The sequence below is a fragment of the Protopterus annectens genome, chromosome 5.part0 (genome assembly GCF_019279795.1).
Source record: "Protopterus annectens isolate FY-2018-M chromosome 5.part0, PAN1.0, whole genome shotgun sequence".
NCBI classification, from domain to species: domain Eukaryota; kingdom Metazoa; phylum Chordata; order Ceratodontiformes; family Protopteridae; genus Protopterus; species Protopterus annectens.
In genome coordinates this window covers 700,411,933-700,428,739 of record NC_056735.1, presented here as the reverse complement: position 1 = coordinate 700,428,739, position 16,807 = coordinate 700,411,933, and the positions used below count along the sequence as shown (strand labels likewise).

The window sequence follows — 16,807 nt, the reverse complement described above, 5'->3', positions numbered from 1 at the left end:
CTGGGGGTTAGATTCATGACAGCCCACACTAAGTGTACACAAGCTATATTCCAGAACATCCCTTCCACAATTTGTTGCGCTTTCTATTCACTCAAAGATTATATTGAGCGTACATGTAATCCACACTTTGTGGTAACCTTTATGAATCCCCACCATATTTAAGGTTGCAAAAAATTATTTGGAAAACTAAAACTAAGAGGAAGAAGGTACAAGGTATGTTTATGATGCCTATTCACTCAGAGTGGTGCACACTTACTATAGGGGATCATGAATCTGGTTGGTGATATGTGACTAGCATTCTAAGACCTGGAGATGTACGTGGGGGCTGAATTTTCCTTAATCACAGCACAGGAACGGCATGTCCAGGCTAAAATAGATATGCACTTACAGTTAAGACTATGAAAAGTTTAGACAGGTCAAGAGTTCACAATTTGTTCTACTCACTTTAAGAAGCCACCTGAAGAATGGCTTTTTCACTCCTTCTGACAAGAAAAATTTATAAAATCTGAACTTTCATCATACACAAACTGCAAAATTCTAGAATTAATTTGATTTTGTGTTTTGACAGTACTAAACATCTTTGCATTAAAGGGATACAATCTAAGGAATAAATAAACCAACAAGAAGTTTAGTAAGCAAATGTAAGTATGAAAAATTGAAATAAAATTACACCACTATCCACTACAACTTTATGTTACATCCAAGACTATATTAACATATTATACAAAACATATACAGTACTATTTTCCAGGAATTTCCATAGAACATACTGAACAAACAGTAACAGTTTCAAAAAGAAATATCTCTGCAGCAAAAATTGGGAAGTTCCAGACCTGATAAAAGGAACCTCTTTGCAACATTTCATTAATTCACAAATGTACACGTGTCATTGCTGAACATAAAAAGAAATGTTGAATTATGAGTATTCTAATACCATTCAAGCTTATTCCACTTAAATGTCATGACAAACCAAGATGCATTGCAGTAAATTGTTCAGCAAAAGAAACTAGACAGATTTCAATCCTGAAAGTAGAACACAGTACTGAAACTACATGCGGTCCATTTCCAGAAATGAATCAAGTGTAACTTGTCCAGCTTTCACACACAAAGAGCCACTCTGCTGACCAAAGAATGTCACTTGACCATACAAAGCAAGGTCAAGGAGCAAAATTTGCAGTACTTCTAGCCACAAAAAATGTTTCTAGCATTCACCACTATCTTAATAGATGGGTCTTGGGTGTTTTGTAGTGTAGGATGCATCACATGCTGCTACATATGCAGATTCTGGGAAAAAGTCCTCATGGTATTCAGCCAAAAACCTAAAGAAAAGGAAGAGAGACAGACAGACTATTTTATTAAGTGACAATTAACACTGCACTGTCAAAAATGCAAGCAACTGTGCACAGTCAAATCAGGTAAAGAGAACTCATATTAAGTCCTCAAACTGTTTTATACTGCATTGGTAACACACGCACGTGCACACACACACAACACTGAAAGCAGCCATATACCTAGTGGAGTGGCCTTTGACTAGAACAGCCTGAAGGAAACAGATTACAGAGCTGGCAATCTACATGGAAAGGGATTGTTTGGTGACTGACATTCATTCCCTCCCTGAAGCAGAGGAAATGAGCCCTTCTGCTTTCCCAAACTTGATCACAGGTTTGGAGGTACACAACCAGGGTATAAAGGGGTACCCTTTCTCCTGGCCCCTCCAAACTCTGATGGCAAAAGACAGGAAGATGGATGAACTAGTACATGCACCGTTCATAAACCCCTTTTGGGAGATAATGTGGGTTTGTCTTGAAGGACATCACAAAGTCCAGTTAGGGTTCCTTACATGCAAATTTCAACATCACTGAACCAGTCAGTCTGGAAGTGGGATAAGGCAAGATTGCTGATGTGAAGCCTGGACCCTACGAACAGAATGGATTGATCATAGTTTGAAAGAGGTGAAGAACACCATTTAAGAACTGCTTGACCTGTTAGTACCAGGCTGCAACCTTTCTCTCCCTTAAGGGTATTAGCTGAAGCCCGGAACAAAAAGGAGTGTTAAGACAGGTCAGAATTACCTGAAACCTGGCCAAAGAAGGTTGTAGGAGGCAATACTCTACCCAAATAAATAGCATGTTCCATTTGTTAACAGGAAGACAGCCACATAGAAGGCTTCAGTCACCTCTGGTGCACCTGCTGAAAGGCAAGATCTACAATAAGAGCCACATCATGAGTTGATGATAGTTATGCCCTTAACATAAAATCAGAACTTGATTATTCATGTTGATCCACTTCACGTCATGAGACTGGCTTGAAGTTAGGCTCCAACATGGCAAACAGCTCTCGAAATACAGCTCAAACCCCTGCCATCCATCCCATAATGCCTCACTGCTCCCTTGTTACCCGAGATGGAGTTTAACCAATTGACCTTTCCAAATCCTTTCCCTAGCATGAGAGGTACTGTTCAACAAGGAAGTAGAAGACTGCTTCAAAGAGTCATTGACATCTGTCAGGTGACAATAGGTAACAACTTGTAAAGCGGGCCGGCAAAGTTACTAAAGTGAATTGATATGGATAATCAAAACCTAAGGCTACGGCACATACATAACTATTTTATCTTAGATTATCTAACCTGTCCACTTCACATGATAGGACAAAGTTCCCAGCTAGCATCCTGGCTGTTGGCCATGAAAGAAGACATAGGCCAAGACATCATGTCCAGCTTGTACTGTCTGGTGAAAGTGTGCATAGATGCCCAAGTGGTTACTGCACAAATATCACTTGAGGAATTTTTAAAGGCAGAAGTAGCAGCTACTGCCCAGCCAGAATGTGCCTGGCACAGCTTTGCATGGCAATGAATAAATGCAGGGGACGCATTTGAAAGCACTGGACAAGGTAAATTTTCATACTTTCTGTCCAAACCTAGCCTTGAAAAAGGCAAAAGACAGTCGATTGTGTAAGATGAAATTATTTTGTATGATGCAGGTAACATGTCAATTACCTATGAAGATATAAGCACAGAAGAAAGTATTCTCCTCTATAAGAATAAAATAAGAAAAACATGGGTAAGAAGACAGGTTTGGTTTAAGACAGACTCTGAAGCCACCTTAGGTAGAAAAGATGGGTTTACATGTAAGGAAACCCTACCTTTAATTAAGGCTAACTGTTTTGTGTGTGTACATATACGTGTGCATGCAGGATAAGGCTTGAAGCTCTGAAAAATTCTTCAGTAATGGTTATCAGGAAGATAGCTCTCCAAGACAAGAATATAAGAACTGCAGAACTGGATGGTTTGAAGGGAGGCAGAGTTAATTTCTTCAACACAAATTTGAGATTACAAGGTGGTGTGGGGTCTTTTATAGGAGGCCAAAGCAAGAAGGTGCCCTTTAAGAAGGCTTTGCAACTCTGAGAGGTTATATATTTATAGTAGACTTCTTTGTGAAAACTGGAAATGGCTACCAATTGAACTTCCATGCTTGAAAAAACAAGGTCCTACATCAAACAGGAATGACAGGAGAAAAGGAACAGATAGGATGCAACTCTGAGTGGTCTACAAGGAGCATTTCTTCCATTTACTACTGTGCAGTTTGCAAGCAGACAATTTTGGGGATGCTGCGAAAATCAGGATCATCTCTGTAGGGAATGCCAGGTCCCTGGCCATTAACGGAACTGGAGAAACCATGCAGTAAGTCGAACAGACATGATGTTTAAGTGAGGCCTGTGAAACAGATAGGATATGAGATATGAAAGGCGATCTAGTAGCAGAAAATCCTGTTTCAGGTGAGACTTCAGCAGAAGAAACCACAGCCGCCAACACCAGAAAGGGTTTATGAGGATGACTGTTGCTCAGTGGGGGTGAGGGAAAGTAGACCCAAAGGATATTGGTAGATGAGAACAAACCTTCAGAGTCTGCCCCTGAAGGGCAGAGAAGGAAAAAGAAGTTGCTGCATCTGATGCCACACTCTCACTGCCTCTTGGTACAGACATCACAAAGTAGTACCCCTTTGTATGTTGATATACTACACCACAGCCACGTTTGTACCTGAAGATGCATATTATACTCAGCAGAAGGTGGCCCTCGATGCCTGCAATGCTGGAAGAACCATCCTCATCTCCACTACACTGGTGAGCAGATTGATCTCCTGGGAAGACCATATTTTTTTGAAACATTTGTCCTACACAATGCACGGGCATCCTTGGTAACTATGGCCACGAGAAGTGGATGGGCAAAGGGTAGTCCTGTGGTGAAGTCCCAGACATCCAGCCAACATAACAGCTTATCTCTTCCATATAGTGGTTACAACTGATAATAGGTGTATCCTGGATGTCTCTATTTGTGACAAGTTCATAGGTTCATAGGTTAGTACTAAGCTAACTGCTCTTACGAGCCATTTTAAGCCTAGCCAATTATCCCTTGTGGGATTCAAACCCTGCACCTTGAGTTTGTAAAGCAAACACCTTAACCATTAGGCCACCCTCCCAACCCCTTGAGTATCCACTGTAGAGTTCTCATAAAATATATAGTATGTGGCAGACACCAAGTACATTGCTGCTGCAATCCAATCAGGGCAAGTACAGGAAAGAGTTCTGGCAGATGATGATCTGAGGTTTGAATGGCCAGAATACATTCTTGGAGAAGCTTGGCTAATTTATGAAAGATTTCCACATGGCATCCTACAAACATCAAATTCTGAGTCAGCTTCACCAGTTTTGTCCTTATTTGTGAAGATTCCTACGGATGGGTAAAGTTGGAGCAAGTTGTCTCTTACTTGGAAAAGTGATTCCCTTGTGGTAGAAACAAGAAGTGATTTGTCTAAAGGAATAATCAAATTCTGTGGTCCTCATGCAAAAGGAAACCACTGCCAGACTCTTGCTCAACAGCCTGGAGGCTGTGGTGAGACAGAATGTCAGGGCTTAAAATTGGTAATGACTGACTCTGACCTAGAAGTGTGGTAATCTCCTGGATGCCTTGCTAATTTTAATATGCAAATGGGCATCCTGGAGATCCAGTAAGCACATTCAGCACCCTTCAAGAAGGCATGGAAGGATAGACTGCATCATGACCACCCAGAATACGGTTTCTTTGGCATTTTGATTAATGCTGCTGAGATGTAGTATGGTCCTGAGGTCCTATGTTTTCTTGGGAACCAAAGTCAATCATGAATAAACTGCAGATCTTATCTGGTCCAGTGGGACCTCTTGGATGGCTCACTTGAATAGAAGGCGCAAGACCCCTGCTTTTGCCCAAACTTTTGATGGGGTGGGACTTTGGGAAGTGGAACGGAGGATGGTTTGCACAACAAGGAAAAGGGAATGAAACAGCCTCTACATACAGCCTCCCTGACATGGTTGTCCTGTGTGATGCCCATCCACATGAACTGGTACAGGAGAGACAGCCCTCAACTGTTTCCAGAGTAGAACTGTCAGAAATGATCCTAGATGCTTTGCTACTGCCTTCCATGGAAAGGGCTGTGAGAAGTCCTGTTTCTGTGGACTGCCTCTACCTTTAGGCATTGTCCACTGAAGGGGCCCAATCAGCCTCTTAGAGCCCCCTCTCCTGAAAATGGGGGAATAGTATATTTCTAGGATGTTTTTGAGACACACGGTCTTAGGACCCATCTGATATCTTAAAAAGGATCTTTGAGAAACTGAAATTTGGCACCCATGCCAGAAAGTTTTGCCCTCTTACTCATTACTTTCCAGTTTGCCTTTCACTTTGGGCTTAAAAAGTGAAAGAATGTGTCAGTGGGAGCAATTGTGAAAGATAAAGTTCTCCGCAAAGTCAAAGATGCAGCCAGACATAGTGCCTCATAATGATGATGCCTGTCTGCACAACTCTAGCTTCTCTATCAGGCACACTATGTAACAAGAGCACGGAGGAGGTACAAATTTTTTAAGCATCAGAGACACTCGCACTTACAAAGGTCTGAGTGTTGAGTGCCACTATCTTTCTCAGTACACTTGGGTTTTGCTTATACAGGTCTCACTGGAATTTGTTAATATGCACCAGATAATTTGAGGCTCAAAGGGCAAAGGTATTCAATGCATAGATCAGCTTCACTGTTCTGTCCAATCTCCCTTAAATCCTTAACTGGAGAATAGATGGCTGGGCTCTCTTTTGGTTGTTGTGGTTACAACCACAGAGTCAGCAAAAAGACCCTTCCTCCAATGTGGCCCGTCTTAAGAAGGATGCAGTACCTCATCTGAATACCATACAATGGGCCCAACCACATCAGGTTCACAACAAGCCATTCACATAGCCAAATTGTTCACGCAGTCAGCAGAACAGGCAGCTGGAAAAAAACCTCCATCAGAATTTTGTCAGGGGTGGGGGTCTGTGGGCTAAGTACACTTTCAGCTCATTATTTCTTCATTGCTGCTGCCACAGTAATAGATTCCACCATCACAGACTTTGCACAAATTTGTCTATCCTTGGGAGTTTTAAGAACCCTAGTGAGCTTCCGTGTCACCGTCTCTCACATGTCTGACTCCTACTATCACGTCTTGGCGGTCTTTTCAGGAAAGTGTCCTGGAACCACTATTAGTTCTGGAAGAGAACTGGTTGGAGTTGAGCCAAAAGGACATCTCTCCTCAGTGCATTAAGGTTCCAAATAGTCAGCCTGTCTCTGTAGCCAAGTCCTTATTTTTCAATTTATCTTTGGACTTTTTTGACTTGGAAGATTCTAGATCCGGGGGCAAAAGCCGCTTGATAATAAGTCTGTTCATTTTGTCAGATAATACATGGGGACTGAGGATTGACCAAACTGAGCTTTCCTCTAAGAAATTATCCATACTGAAGCACCACTAGACACAAATCATCACTGCCTTTGGCAGGTGTATCTTGTGTTCACACAATACATTTTTTTTAAAACTCTTTTCTTTGTCAATCAACCAAAGAAGCACCAGATCTGTAACACTGTCACTAACCACTACACCAACACATTGTTTTGAAGAGAAAGTTACAATATTAAAAAAAATACTGTTAAGGCAAGAAACAGCTTTCAACTGCCAAACGCAACTTAAATATAGCAGAACTAATTAAAGAAATAAAAAAAGTTTTTTTTTTTGGAAGCGTTGATGGTGGGAAATGACACCAACTGAAGAGAGGAAAAAAAAGGGGATAAGGGAAGAGAGGGAAAAAAAGGGGATAAGGAAAAGACATCAAGGGAAGAAAAAGGGGCTAAGGGTATCCAAAAGCACCAAAAGTCAAATACCAAACAAATAACTATCACTTTCTAACTAGTTAGGGATAAATACAAATGTAGAGAAAAAAAAATAAGGTGAAACACCTAGCTGAACATCAAGTGGAAGATCAGCATGTGTTCACAACTAGAGAAAATAAGATCTGAGGTAATCCTAGGGAAGAAAGATATCAAAGGGGACTGAGACTGGAGCACTAATGCTGCAGAGTACTCACAAGTCTGATCGGATGGACTTAATAAACAGAATTCAATTTTAGCTCTGAAAAGACAGACAAAAACATTTTGAAACTAAGAGAAAGCATCTGGACTAATGTCTGAGTATATACCTGGTTTATTAGAAGAGAGATCAACCGTCAGAGGCTTGCTGAGGTCTATGGCTACTCCCGTAGTAAGATTAAATACTAAGTGATGACAAAGGTAATATGTTAATGATCAAAGAAAGGTTACTGTGCACCAGCCAGCCCAAAGCCATGCTGTTCATGAAAAGAAGACTGTACCTGATGTATCTGGAGATATGGATATAAATTAACTTTTAGTATAGGAAGCACTGACATGGGGCAAACATTAGTAGTATTGGCTTGCTTAGGATGTAGATGTAAAGCTGTAAAAAGAGCTGTTTTCCAGATATCTGGCATAGTGTTTTTCTTAATACAGAGGTTATAAATATAGAGCACAGGAGTGCTGGTTCTATTTTTGCAGACAAAGGGACGTGCATCTTAGCATGGCAGTTTGGTTATTGCCAGAATTATCCAGGCAAATTGTTCCATCAACCAAGAATGCCCATGCATCACCCACAGAATCAAGATGAAGCTATCTAATGTGTCAACCATTATCATGTCTAGGCTGGGTGAGATTACCCATGTTTGCTGGCTTGCAACAAGCTCTGCAGAATGGCATAAGCAAACTCAGCCATTACCCTGGAAGCAACATGTGGCCTATGATGTGAAGAGAAATTATAATTCAAAAGTCAGGTAGCTGCCTCTTGAAAGTACTGAGCACTTATTCCATAAGAAATCTCAGTAGTCTGTGCACATCTGAGGCAGGCAAGATGCTTTCTTCCTTATTCTGTGCATTAGGAAACAAAGCAGACAAATGAATATTTTTTCTGTGAGAGAATCAGCCACCAGTTTCAGCATAAAGATGGTACTAGATCCAAGAGTGACCCAGTCTTTATGGAAAACTTTTTGTTTACCCCATCTGCCTTTTGTGCATCAGCCCCATTCTGGCCAATGGACTTGTTCACTCTCCTTCACCGGGCAAGTGACATGGGAGAGGCAGTAATTCAGGCAGCCATTAGGAGTGATTTTTTTTTTTTTTTTTTTAAACATGCTGGCCCTAACCCCCTGCACACATTTTTCCCAAGAGGTAGGGGGATTGTTGTGCAATCGGCTGACTGCAAAGGCTGTCTTCCTTACTTCCGCAAGGGGTATTCCCTCTAAACAGCTGAGCCTTCACTCTGAGGTTCAAGTAGTGTTTTTGTTTTTTTTTCCTGGTCTGCAGCATGGAAATCCTAGTGACCTAATTCCTCTGAGAGCACACTCTTCCAACCATTAACAAGAGACAAGTGGACCACAATCCCTTCACTCCTCCCCTTCTCTGCCTGGTTCTTCCAGCATTGGGATAGCTAAATGAAGCCTGGTTGCTTAGAGTGAAGTAAGGGCTCCATCCCTGTGCACCATGGAGCCAAGCTTCTTATGGAAGGCTTGGAACCAAAAGCAATTAGCCAATCTGTGCACAACTAGGAACCAAAATGTGAGCAGACTGCACCCTGCCAGGTCAAACAGGAGACAAAAAAGCACAGCTACCAAAATAAGAAGTTATGTACTCACCATAACGTTCCATCTGAGTAGGTAAACTTCATTTGTCAGCAACCTATGGAACCTATGGGTTATCGGATCCACATCGGATACGAGCCGGCAGTTTCCAACAGCTAAGATCCAAGCTCCAAGCTCCTCCCCCTTACCCATAACTCCCTGCCATCCCTTCCTGACCTCAGATCGAGTTTGCCTAAAAGCAAGACTAGCAATCACAACCTGCCCAGTGTAAACTGGGTACAATCCACCATGAAGCAGGAACATCTATGAACATCCGAAGAGGACAGGGGGACGGAGGGAGGGACGGTTGCTGACAAATGAAGTTTACCTACTCAGATGGAACGTTATGGTGAGTACATAACTTCTTAATCTGAAGTAGTTAACTTCATTTGTTCATCAACCTATGGGACAGAGTCCCCAGCTACCTGAATCTTGGGAGGCCCTTATGGAAGGATGTTCCGGAGCACTGCGGAGCCAAAGGATGCTCTCCCTCTGGAAACCAGATACAACTTATAGTGGTTTATGAATGTATGAGAAGAAGCCCACGTGGCAGCTGAGCAAATGTCATCCAACGAAACTCTAGCCCGAAAAGCAGCAGAGGTAGAAACAGACCGAGTAGAATGGGCATGGACTCCATGAGGAGCAGGCCGGCCAGAACTCTCGTAAGCCGAGAGAATACACTGGGGAATCCATCTGGACAGTGTGACTTTAGAAACAGCTTTTCTCAAACAGGGTTTAGCAAAGGACACAAACAGCTGGTCTGATTGCCTATAACTGGCTGTTCTTTGCAAATAAAATCTTAACTGTCTGTGTACATCCAAAGAGTGTAACTTGTATTCGCCTTTATTTTGGTAATTGGGAAAGAAGACTGGCAAATTAATAGACTGGTTGATGTTAGATTTGGAAGCAATTTTGGGGAGAAAAGAGGGATTGGTCCTGAGGAATACCCTATCCTTGTGGAAAGTCAAGTACGGTGGCTTGGCACAAAGGGCTTGAAGCTCCGAAACCTTTTTCGCCGAAGTAATAGCAACCAGAAAAAAACGTTTTCCAGGATAAGAATTTGAGATCTACCAAAGCAGCAGGCTCAAAGGGAGAAGCTGTTAAGGCCTGGAGTACCAGCGATAAGTCCCAAGGAGGAATTACATCCTTCACCGGAGGCCTTAGTAAGAAGGTGCCTTTTAAGAAGGCCTTACACAATCTGGATGAGGTCAAAGGGCCAAGATCACATCCAACATGGTAATGAGCGATTGCCCCCAATTGTACTTTGACTGTGGAAGAGCTAGCACCTTGATCAACTAATCCTGACAGAAAATCCAGCACAGCTGGTAACGGAGCTGTGAAAGGGTCCAGCTTCTGACGTTCTGCCCAAATAGAAAAACGTTTCCATTTGCTACGATAAACTTTCCTAGTAGATGGCTTGTGAGCAGCCACTAGGATCACTTTGACCGGGGAAGAGATACCGGGAGTCCTAGCTAACAGTGGAATTGGATCAACCAAGCCATGAGCTTGAGGTTGTCCAAGTACGGGGCCGACAAGCCCAAAGGGTGAGATATCAGATCCGGGACAGGATCTAGAATCCAGGGAGGATTCACTAGATGAGACCATAGATAAAGGAACCATGCCTGACGAGGCCAGAATGGGGCAATGAGGATTATAGTGCTCCCCAACCGTCTGGCTTTCTGCAGAAACTTCAGCATGAGGGGAAGAGGCGGGTAAGCATAAAGTAGACCGGGTGGCCAAGCATGCACCAGAGCGTCTCTTGGTGATTCCCCGGGTGGGGGAATTAGAGCGAAGTAGGTGTTGCACTTCGTGTTTGAAGGAGAGGCGAAAAGATCGCAACAAGGTTGACCCCATTTGGAGAAGATCTGCTTCACTACTTTGGGATTCAGAGACCACTCGTACGGCGAGAGGATGGTGCGACTCAATTTGTCCGCTAGGATGTTGGACAGGCCCGGAATGTGCATCGCTACGAGAAAGCGGTTGGTGGAAATGGCCCATTCCCAAACTCTCATGGCCTCTCAACAAAGTGGATAGGATCTGGTTCCCCTTGTTTGTTGATATACCAAACGACTGCCATGTTGTCCATTTGGATCGCAATAGTCCCAACGAGAAGTTGTCTCTGAAGTGCTTGCAACGCTAACAGCACCGCCCTCATCTCTAGGACATTGATATGCAGTGAGGTCTTTGTCTGGTTCCACGTGCCTTGGACGGTCCTGCTGAAACAATGCCCCCCCTCCATCCGAGGTGAGAGGCATCCGTGGTCACTGTGGCTAGGGGAGGGGACATAGAGAAGGGGCGCCCCTTTTGGAGGTCCGGAGATTGGAGCCACCATAAGAGGGCACTCCTGCAAACCCTGCTGAGAGGGACAGGATGGCTCAGGGGATAACGCAGGAAGGACCATTGGACTTGGAGGGTCCATTGCAGAATTCTCATGTTTAGGCGCGCCATGGGAAGGAGACTGATGGTAGCTGCCATCGAGCCTAGGGCCCTCAGGACTAATTCCGCCGAAGGGGTTGGGCAATGAAGAATGGCCTGCACATGGAGTCTTAGAGATCGCATCCGGTCTGGAGTTAAGAAGGCTAAGAGCTGGTTTGTGTCCAACCTGGCTCCGATAAAATCTATGACCTGAGTCGGGAGCAGGGAGGATTTTCCAGCATGGATCGTGATCCCCAGCCGGGGAGCTAGGTGAAGAAAGAAATTCCTGGCTGTGCAGAGTAGATGCCTTGTGGGGGCGGTCAGGAGCCAGTCGTCCAGGTATGGAAAGACCTGAATTCCCTGGAGTCTCAGGTGGGCCTCTACCACTGCTAACACTTTGGTGAACACCCGGGGGGCCGTGGTGAGACCAAAGGGGAGGACCCTGAATTGGTAATGGCTGGCTCCTAGCCTGAAGCGGAGAAACCTCCTGGATCGTCTGTCCATCAAGATGTGGTAGTACGCATCCTTGAGGTCTATGGAGCACATCCAGTCATTCTCCTGCAAGAGGGGGAGAATGGATTGAAGAGTGACCATCCGGAACCTTTCTTTGGCTATTGCCAGGTTCAAGAGGGATAGGTCGAGGATTGGTCTTAAGTCCCCCGTCTTTTTTGGCACCAAGAAGAACCTGGAGTAAAAGCCCGATCCGTACTGGTCTGGGGGGACGTGCTGGATCGCTCCTTTTTCAAGCAGCTGACGAATTTCTGTGGCTGCGGCCTCCCTCTGATCGGGTGGGACGTCGGGTAGGCACCTGGGTCTGAGAGGGGAATGGAGAAATGGAATCTCGTAGCCTCTGGATATAATTCGAAGCACCCAGCGGTCTGTCGTGATGGACTCCCAAAGCTGCTAGGTGCTTCGAAAAACGCCCCCCGACTGCCTCCAGAGTGGAGCAGTTGGGTAACCCCTCAGGGATGCTGCGTGGGCCGATCAGAGAAAGGTTCTCTGGACCCAAAGTTCTTTGGGCCCCATTCTGCCTCTAGGGCGGCGTCCACCCTGTCCTCCTCTGCCTCTGAAGGACGGGGTGTCCGGAGCGAAACGGGATTGCTGAGACTTTCGGAACCACATCTTCTTCTGTCCCTTTTGGTTCTTAGAGAAGGACCTCTGGGGAGCAGAGAAGCGGACTCAGACGGCAGACAACGTCTTCCCGTCCTTCTCGCTCTGGACCAAGGTATCGCGTACGGTCTTGCCAAAGAGGGCAGAACCATTAAACGGGGCATTAGCAAATGACGCCTTGAAGGGTTCCGCGAAATCACAGTGGCGGAGCCACGCCTGTCGCCTTAGGACGACGCCCGCTTTGCTAGCTCTAGCGGCTAGCATGGGACAGTAGCCACATAGAGGTATTGGAGATCGACCTGAGAGTGGCCATTCGGGTAGAGTACACCTGTTTGTCCTCTGCTGACATGGACTCTGGGGGCGATCCAGCGTATTCTTTAATAAGATCCCGCTGGAGCCGTATGACGTGTGCCATGTAGTTCAACAACCTTATGGAGAAGGTAGCTGAAGCAAACATCCGCTTCCCGAAATGGTCCATCGCCCGAGACTCCTTGACAGGGGGATGGACCGAGGGACTCTCCTGGGCCAGTTCCCTTTTGGTGGCTGCCACCACCAACATGGCATCTACGGGGGTTCCCTTACTCCAATGTGACCTGTCCGAGGGGGGGGGCTGAGAATTCTGTCAGGCCTCTTAGGGATGGGCTCCACAGTGTCTTGCTCCTTCTATGCCCTGGTAGTGATCAAATCTACCAGGGGATCGGCTGGAGGGGACACCCAAGAGGTAGATGGGCCTGCTTCAAACGCCTCCAGGAACACAGACTCGTCCGAGGTTGGCTTTGGGGCAGACCCCCCCCCCCGATCCTGAGCATCTCCATGATGTCTCCAAATGAGATGTCTTCGGGGGGCGATCTTGGGGAACCTTCCCCTTCCTCCAAGTCCGTGTCCTCTGTCAAGGATTCAGGGGAGTCCAAGTGCCTCCTCTTACACTTGCGTTTGTGAGGAACTTCCTCGGGTGGGCTGTCCGAGCAAGCCTCACCAACCACGTCCTGTTCCAACAAGGGAACGATCTGGGACATCTGAGCAGGTTGTCCCTGGGGCCGGGTGATGGAAGTCGGACCCGTTTGCGAGGGAGTGCAGGGTGGAGCGGTAGCTAAGGCCGGGGGCCTGGAATCCCTCGACAGAACCCTCTCCACCATGTCGAATTCCGAAGGAGAGCCGCTCTCCCTAGGATCCGACAGCAGACCCTCCCTCGGATCAGACGAGCAGATCGGGGCCGGAGCCGATGCGATCGGATCCAAAGGGCCAGTACGCTCAGACTTACCCGGTGCCGAAGGCATACTGACCACCTCCGAGAGCCTGGATCCGAAGAAAAGGGACCCGACAGGCTCAAGGGCGCTGTCAGCGCCGAAGTACCCTATGCCATCGGCGCCAACATTCCCCCGGCTCCGACGCCACTTGGCTCCGTAGACCCCGAACCCGGAAAGCGGGTCGGGGAAGGAGCAATCGGAGCGAAAAAAGGGGTCGAGGAGCACTCCCATCTGCAGCTGGGCCTGGAGGAACCTTCTTATCATCCGGTCCAAGTCTACATCTGTTAGGCTTCTCGTGGACCTGGAAGAGGCCACCGAGGTGGGATGGGAGTGCCGCCTCGATGACCACGAAGGACACCGGGCCTCATCCTCCTCCGGCCCCGGCAAAAAGCTGGGAGAACGGAGCCAGGAAGGAGAAGGCCCGGACGTCCCGGGGGGAGAAGCTCGCTTGGCTGGCGGGGCCAAAGCAGAGGCTTCGGCCCGCAGCTTGTGTTTTTCTCGGCACTTCTCCCTCCTGGCTTCCCTATCCTCCTGGCACAAGGTGGGAGGTTGAGTCCCGGCCAGGGGAAGGGAAGTATCTGTAGGAGCTGCCGCAGCTGCGGCAGGAGCCACGGAGGGACCGGAGGACGGAGCCGAGTCCGGGGGCAGAAGTCCCGCTAGAATCAGCTTCGACCTCCGGTCCCTGATAGCCCTGGGGTTGAATGCTGCACAAATAGAGCAGCCAGAAGACAGATGTTCAACCCCAAGGCATATAAACGCACCAAGTGTGGCCATCAGCTGGGGAAAGCTTATGGCCACACTCGGTACACTTGGAGAAGAAAGTTTTGGCGGCCTCAGACATGACAACCTAAAAACACACACACTAGGCCCCAAAACCACACACACATACACCCTAACGCTTTGATGAGAAATGGGGGAGGGAAAGGCTAACAATTACACTAAACTAATGGAAAGATCACAAAACTCACTCAAAAAACTTTAACTAGTAGTCGAGAGATAAGATTTTTCTCAGAGAAAAACTTACGAAGACCTGGAAGCTCGAGATCAAGCTGCTGGTGTAACCGCGGCAAACTAGATCTGAGGTCAGGAAGTGATGGCAGGGAGTTATGGGTAAGGGGGAGGAGCTTGGAGCTTGGATCTTAGCTGATGGAAACTGCCAGCTCGGATCCGATGTGGATCCGATAACCCATAGGTTCCATAGGTTGATGCACAAATGAAGTTAACTACTTCAGATCTAGTGGTTTTATTTTAAAATGTTAATCTTTGATCCTAAACACATCAAAACATCATGAAACAATATTCATTAACACTGTGTTCCATTTAAAATACACTTAAAATCATAACACAAAAAAATCATGCATCTGGGTATTTTAAATATATAAAAGTATAATGAAAACACACACTGAACAAAAACTAATAAAATGTAAAAATCTTGTAATAGGTACAACAATAAATACAAACTCCCACTAACAATACATGTATTAACCTATAATTTTATACCTTTGCAGCTCATGATTTAAGAATACTCTTAACGGATAATGCATCATTTAATCCTGGCAACTCACAAGTGTTCAATCGAACTTGCCATAACATTTCTGTATGTATTTCCAAGGTCCCCCTCTTGGGTTAAAAAAATCTGTTGAAGCACTGCAAACAAAAACTTTTTAAAATCAGTGCACTTCTGGGAATGCCTACAAAGGGCATTTTTTAGATTGGCAGATGACATAATACAGGTCTCATAAGTCTTTTATTCAAAGCAGTTTTATAACAGGAAACACAAAATGCCAAGTAAACAATACATTTGGCATTACAGGTATAATAACTGGAGGACGTAAAGCTGTAGGACAACACATTGAGCTTCAAGTCCACCCATTCATATTATATATCTATATCTATATATCTATATATATATATCTATATATATATATATATATATCTATATATATATATGTATATTGTTCAAGAATTTTGTTGTTCGAGAGGATTTTTGGAAATAAACTGTGGATTTTATTTAAACCATTGGCTGGTGGTACTTTCAAGCACTTTGCATCAAGTTTCCTAGTGATTTTTGTTTTTTTCGCTGGATGCTAACGCTCATTTTGGATTATTATATATATATATATATATATGTATATATATATATATATATATATATATATATATAGATATATATATATATATATATATATATATATAATGTGTGTGTATGTATGTATATATATATATATATATATATATATATATATATATATATATATATATATATATAGGTTCATACTAGGCTATCTGCCCTAGGGCATTTATAAGCCTAGCCAGAGTGTGTTTGGCTTGCCACCCATTTTAAATTAATTTTGCTATGCCTTTTTGAGGTTAGTATACTGTGCCTCTGTCTAACAGTGACACAGAAGTGATAGCCGGGTAAACCTACGATCTCCCATCCACTCATCAAGATTCCTCTTGAAGAGAGTCAATGTGGGACTCTGCCTAACCTGGACTGGGATTTTATTCCAGAGTGAAGGGAGCCTCTGGGTTATGAATCTGTCCCTCCAGCATGTCCTATTTATTTCAGTGCTGAGGTTCAAGTCTCTCGAGCGCGTAGCTCGATGGGATTTGGATTTTCTGAGGTGTAGCATGTCCATTAATTCGGGTTGGACATGGCTTTATACGTCAGGCACAGATCGCCTCTGAGCAGGCGGTATGCCACTGAGTAGAGCTGGAGTTTCTTTAACCGGGCAGCATATGGCATCTGTTTGAGCCCTTTGATCCTCTTGGTGAGGTACTTTTGGGGTCTTTCCAGTTGCTGCAGGTGTCTGGTAAGGTACACCCCAAAAGGGGCATTGTACTCAATTATGGGCCTGATGAGGGATGAGTAAAGAGGCGATGACCTCCCTGATCTAGATGTGAATCCCTTCATGATTAGGTGGGCTATATAAAATGTTTTTCTAACCACTTTGGCCACGTGGTTGTCAAATGAGAGATTGCTATCAACTTGGGTCCCCAGGTCCCTAATGACTTCTTCTGTACT

The 16,807-nt window shown here is 45.1% G+C and overlaps 1 protein-coding gene across 7 annotated transcripts in view; it reads right to left on the bottom strand.

Moving 5' to 3' along the window:
* Nucleotides 1-607: 607 nt before the first annotated feature.
* The window catches only part of MSL3 (MSL complex subunit 3), a 1,154,348-nt gene continuing 1,138,148 nt past the window's right edge, over nt 608-16,807 (bottom strand). For all 7 annotated transcript variants that reach the window (XM_044072547.1, XM_044072546.1, XM_044072551.1 and 4 more), the window contains one exon: nt 608-1,319. In XM_044072547.1, coding sequence (XP_043928482.1) covers nt 1,220-1,319 — 100 coding nt within the window. In that variant the 3' untranslated portion in view covers nt 608-1,219. The remainder of the gene's footprint in view (nt 1,320-16,807) is intronic.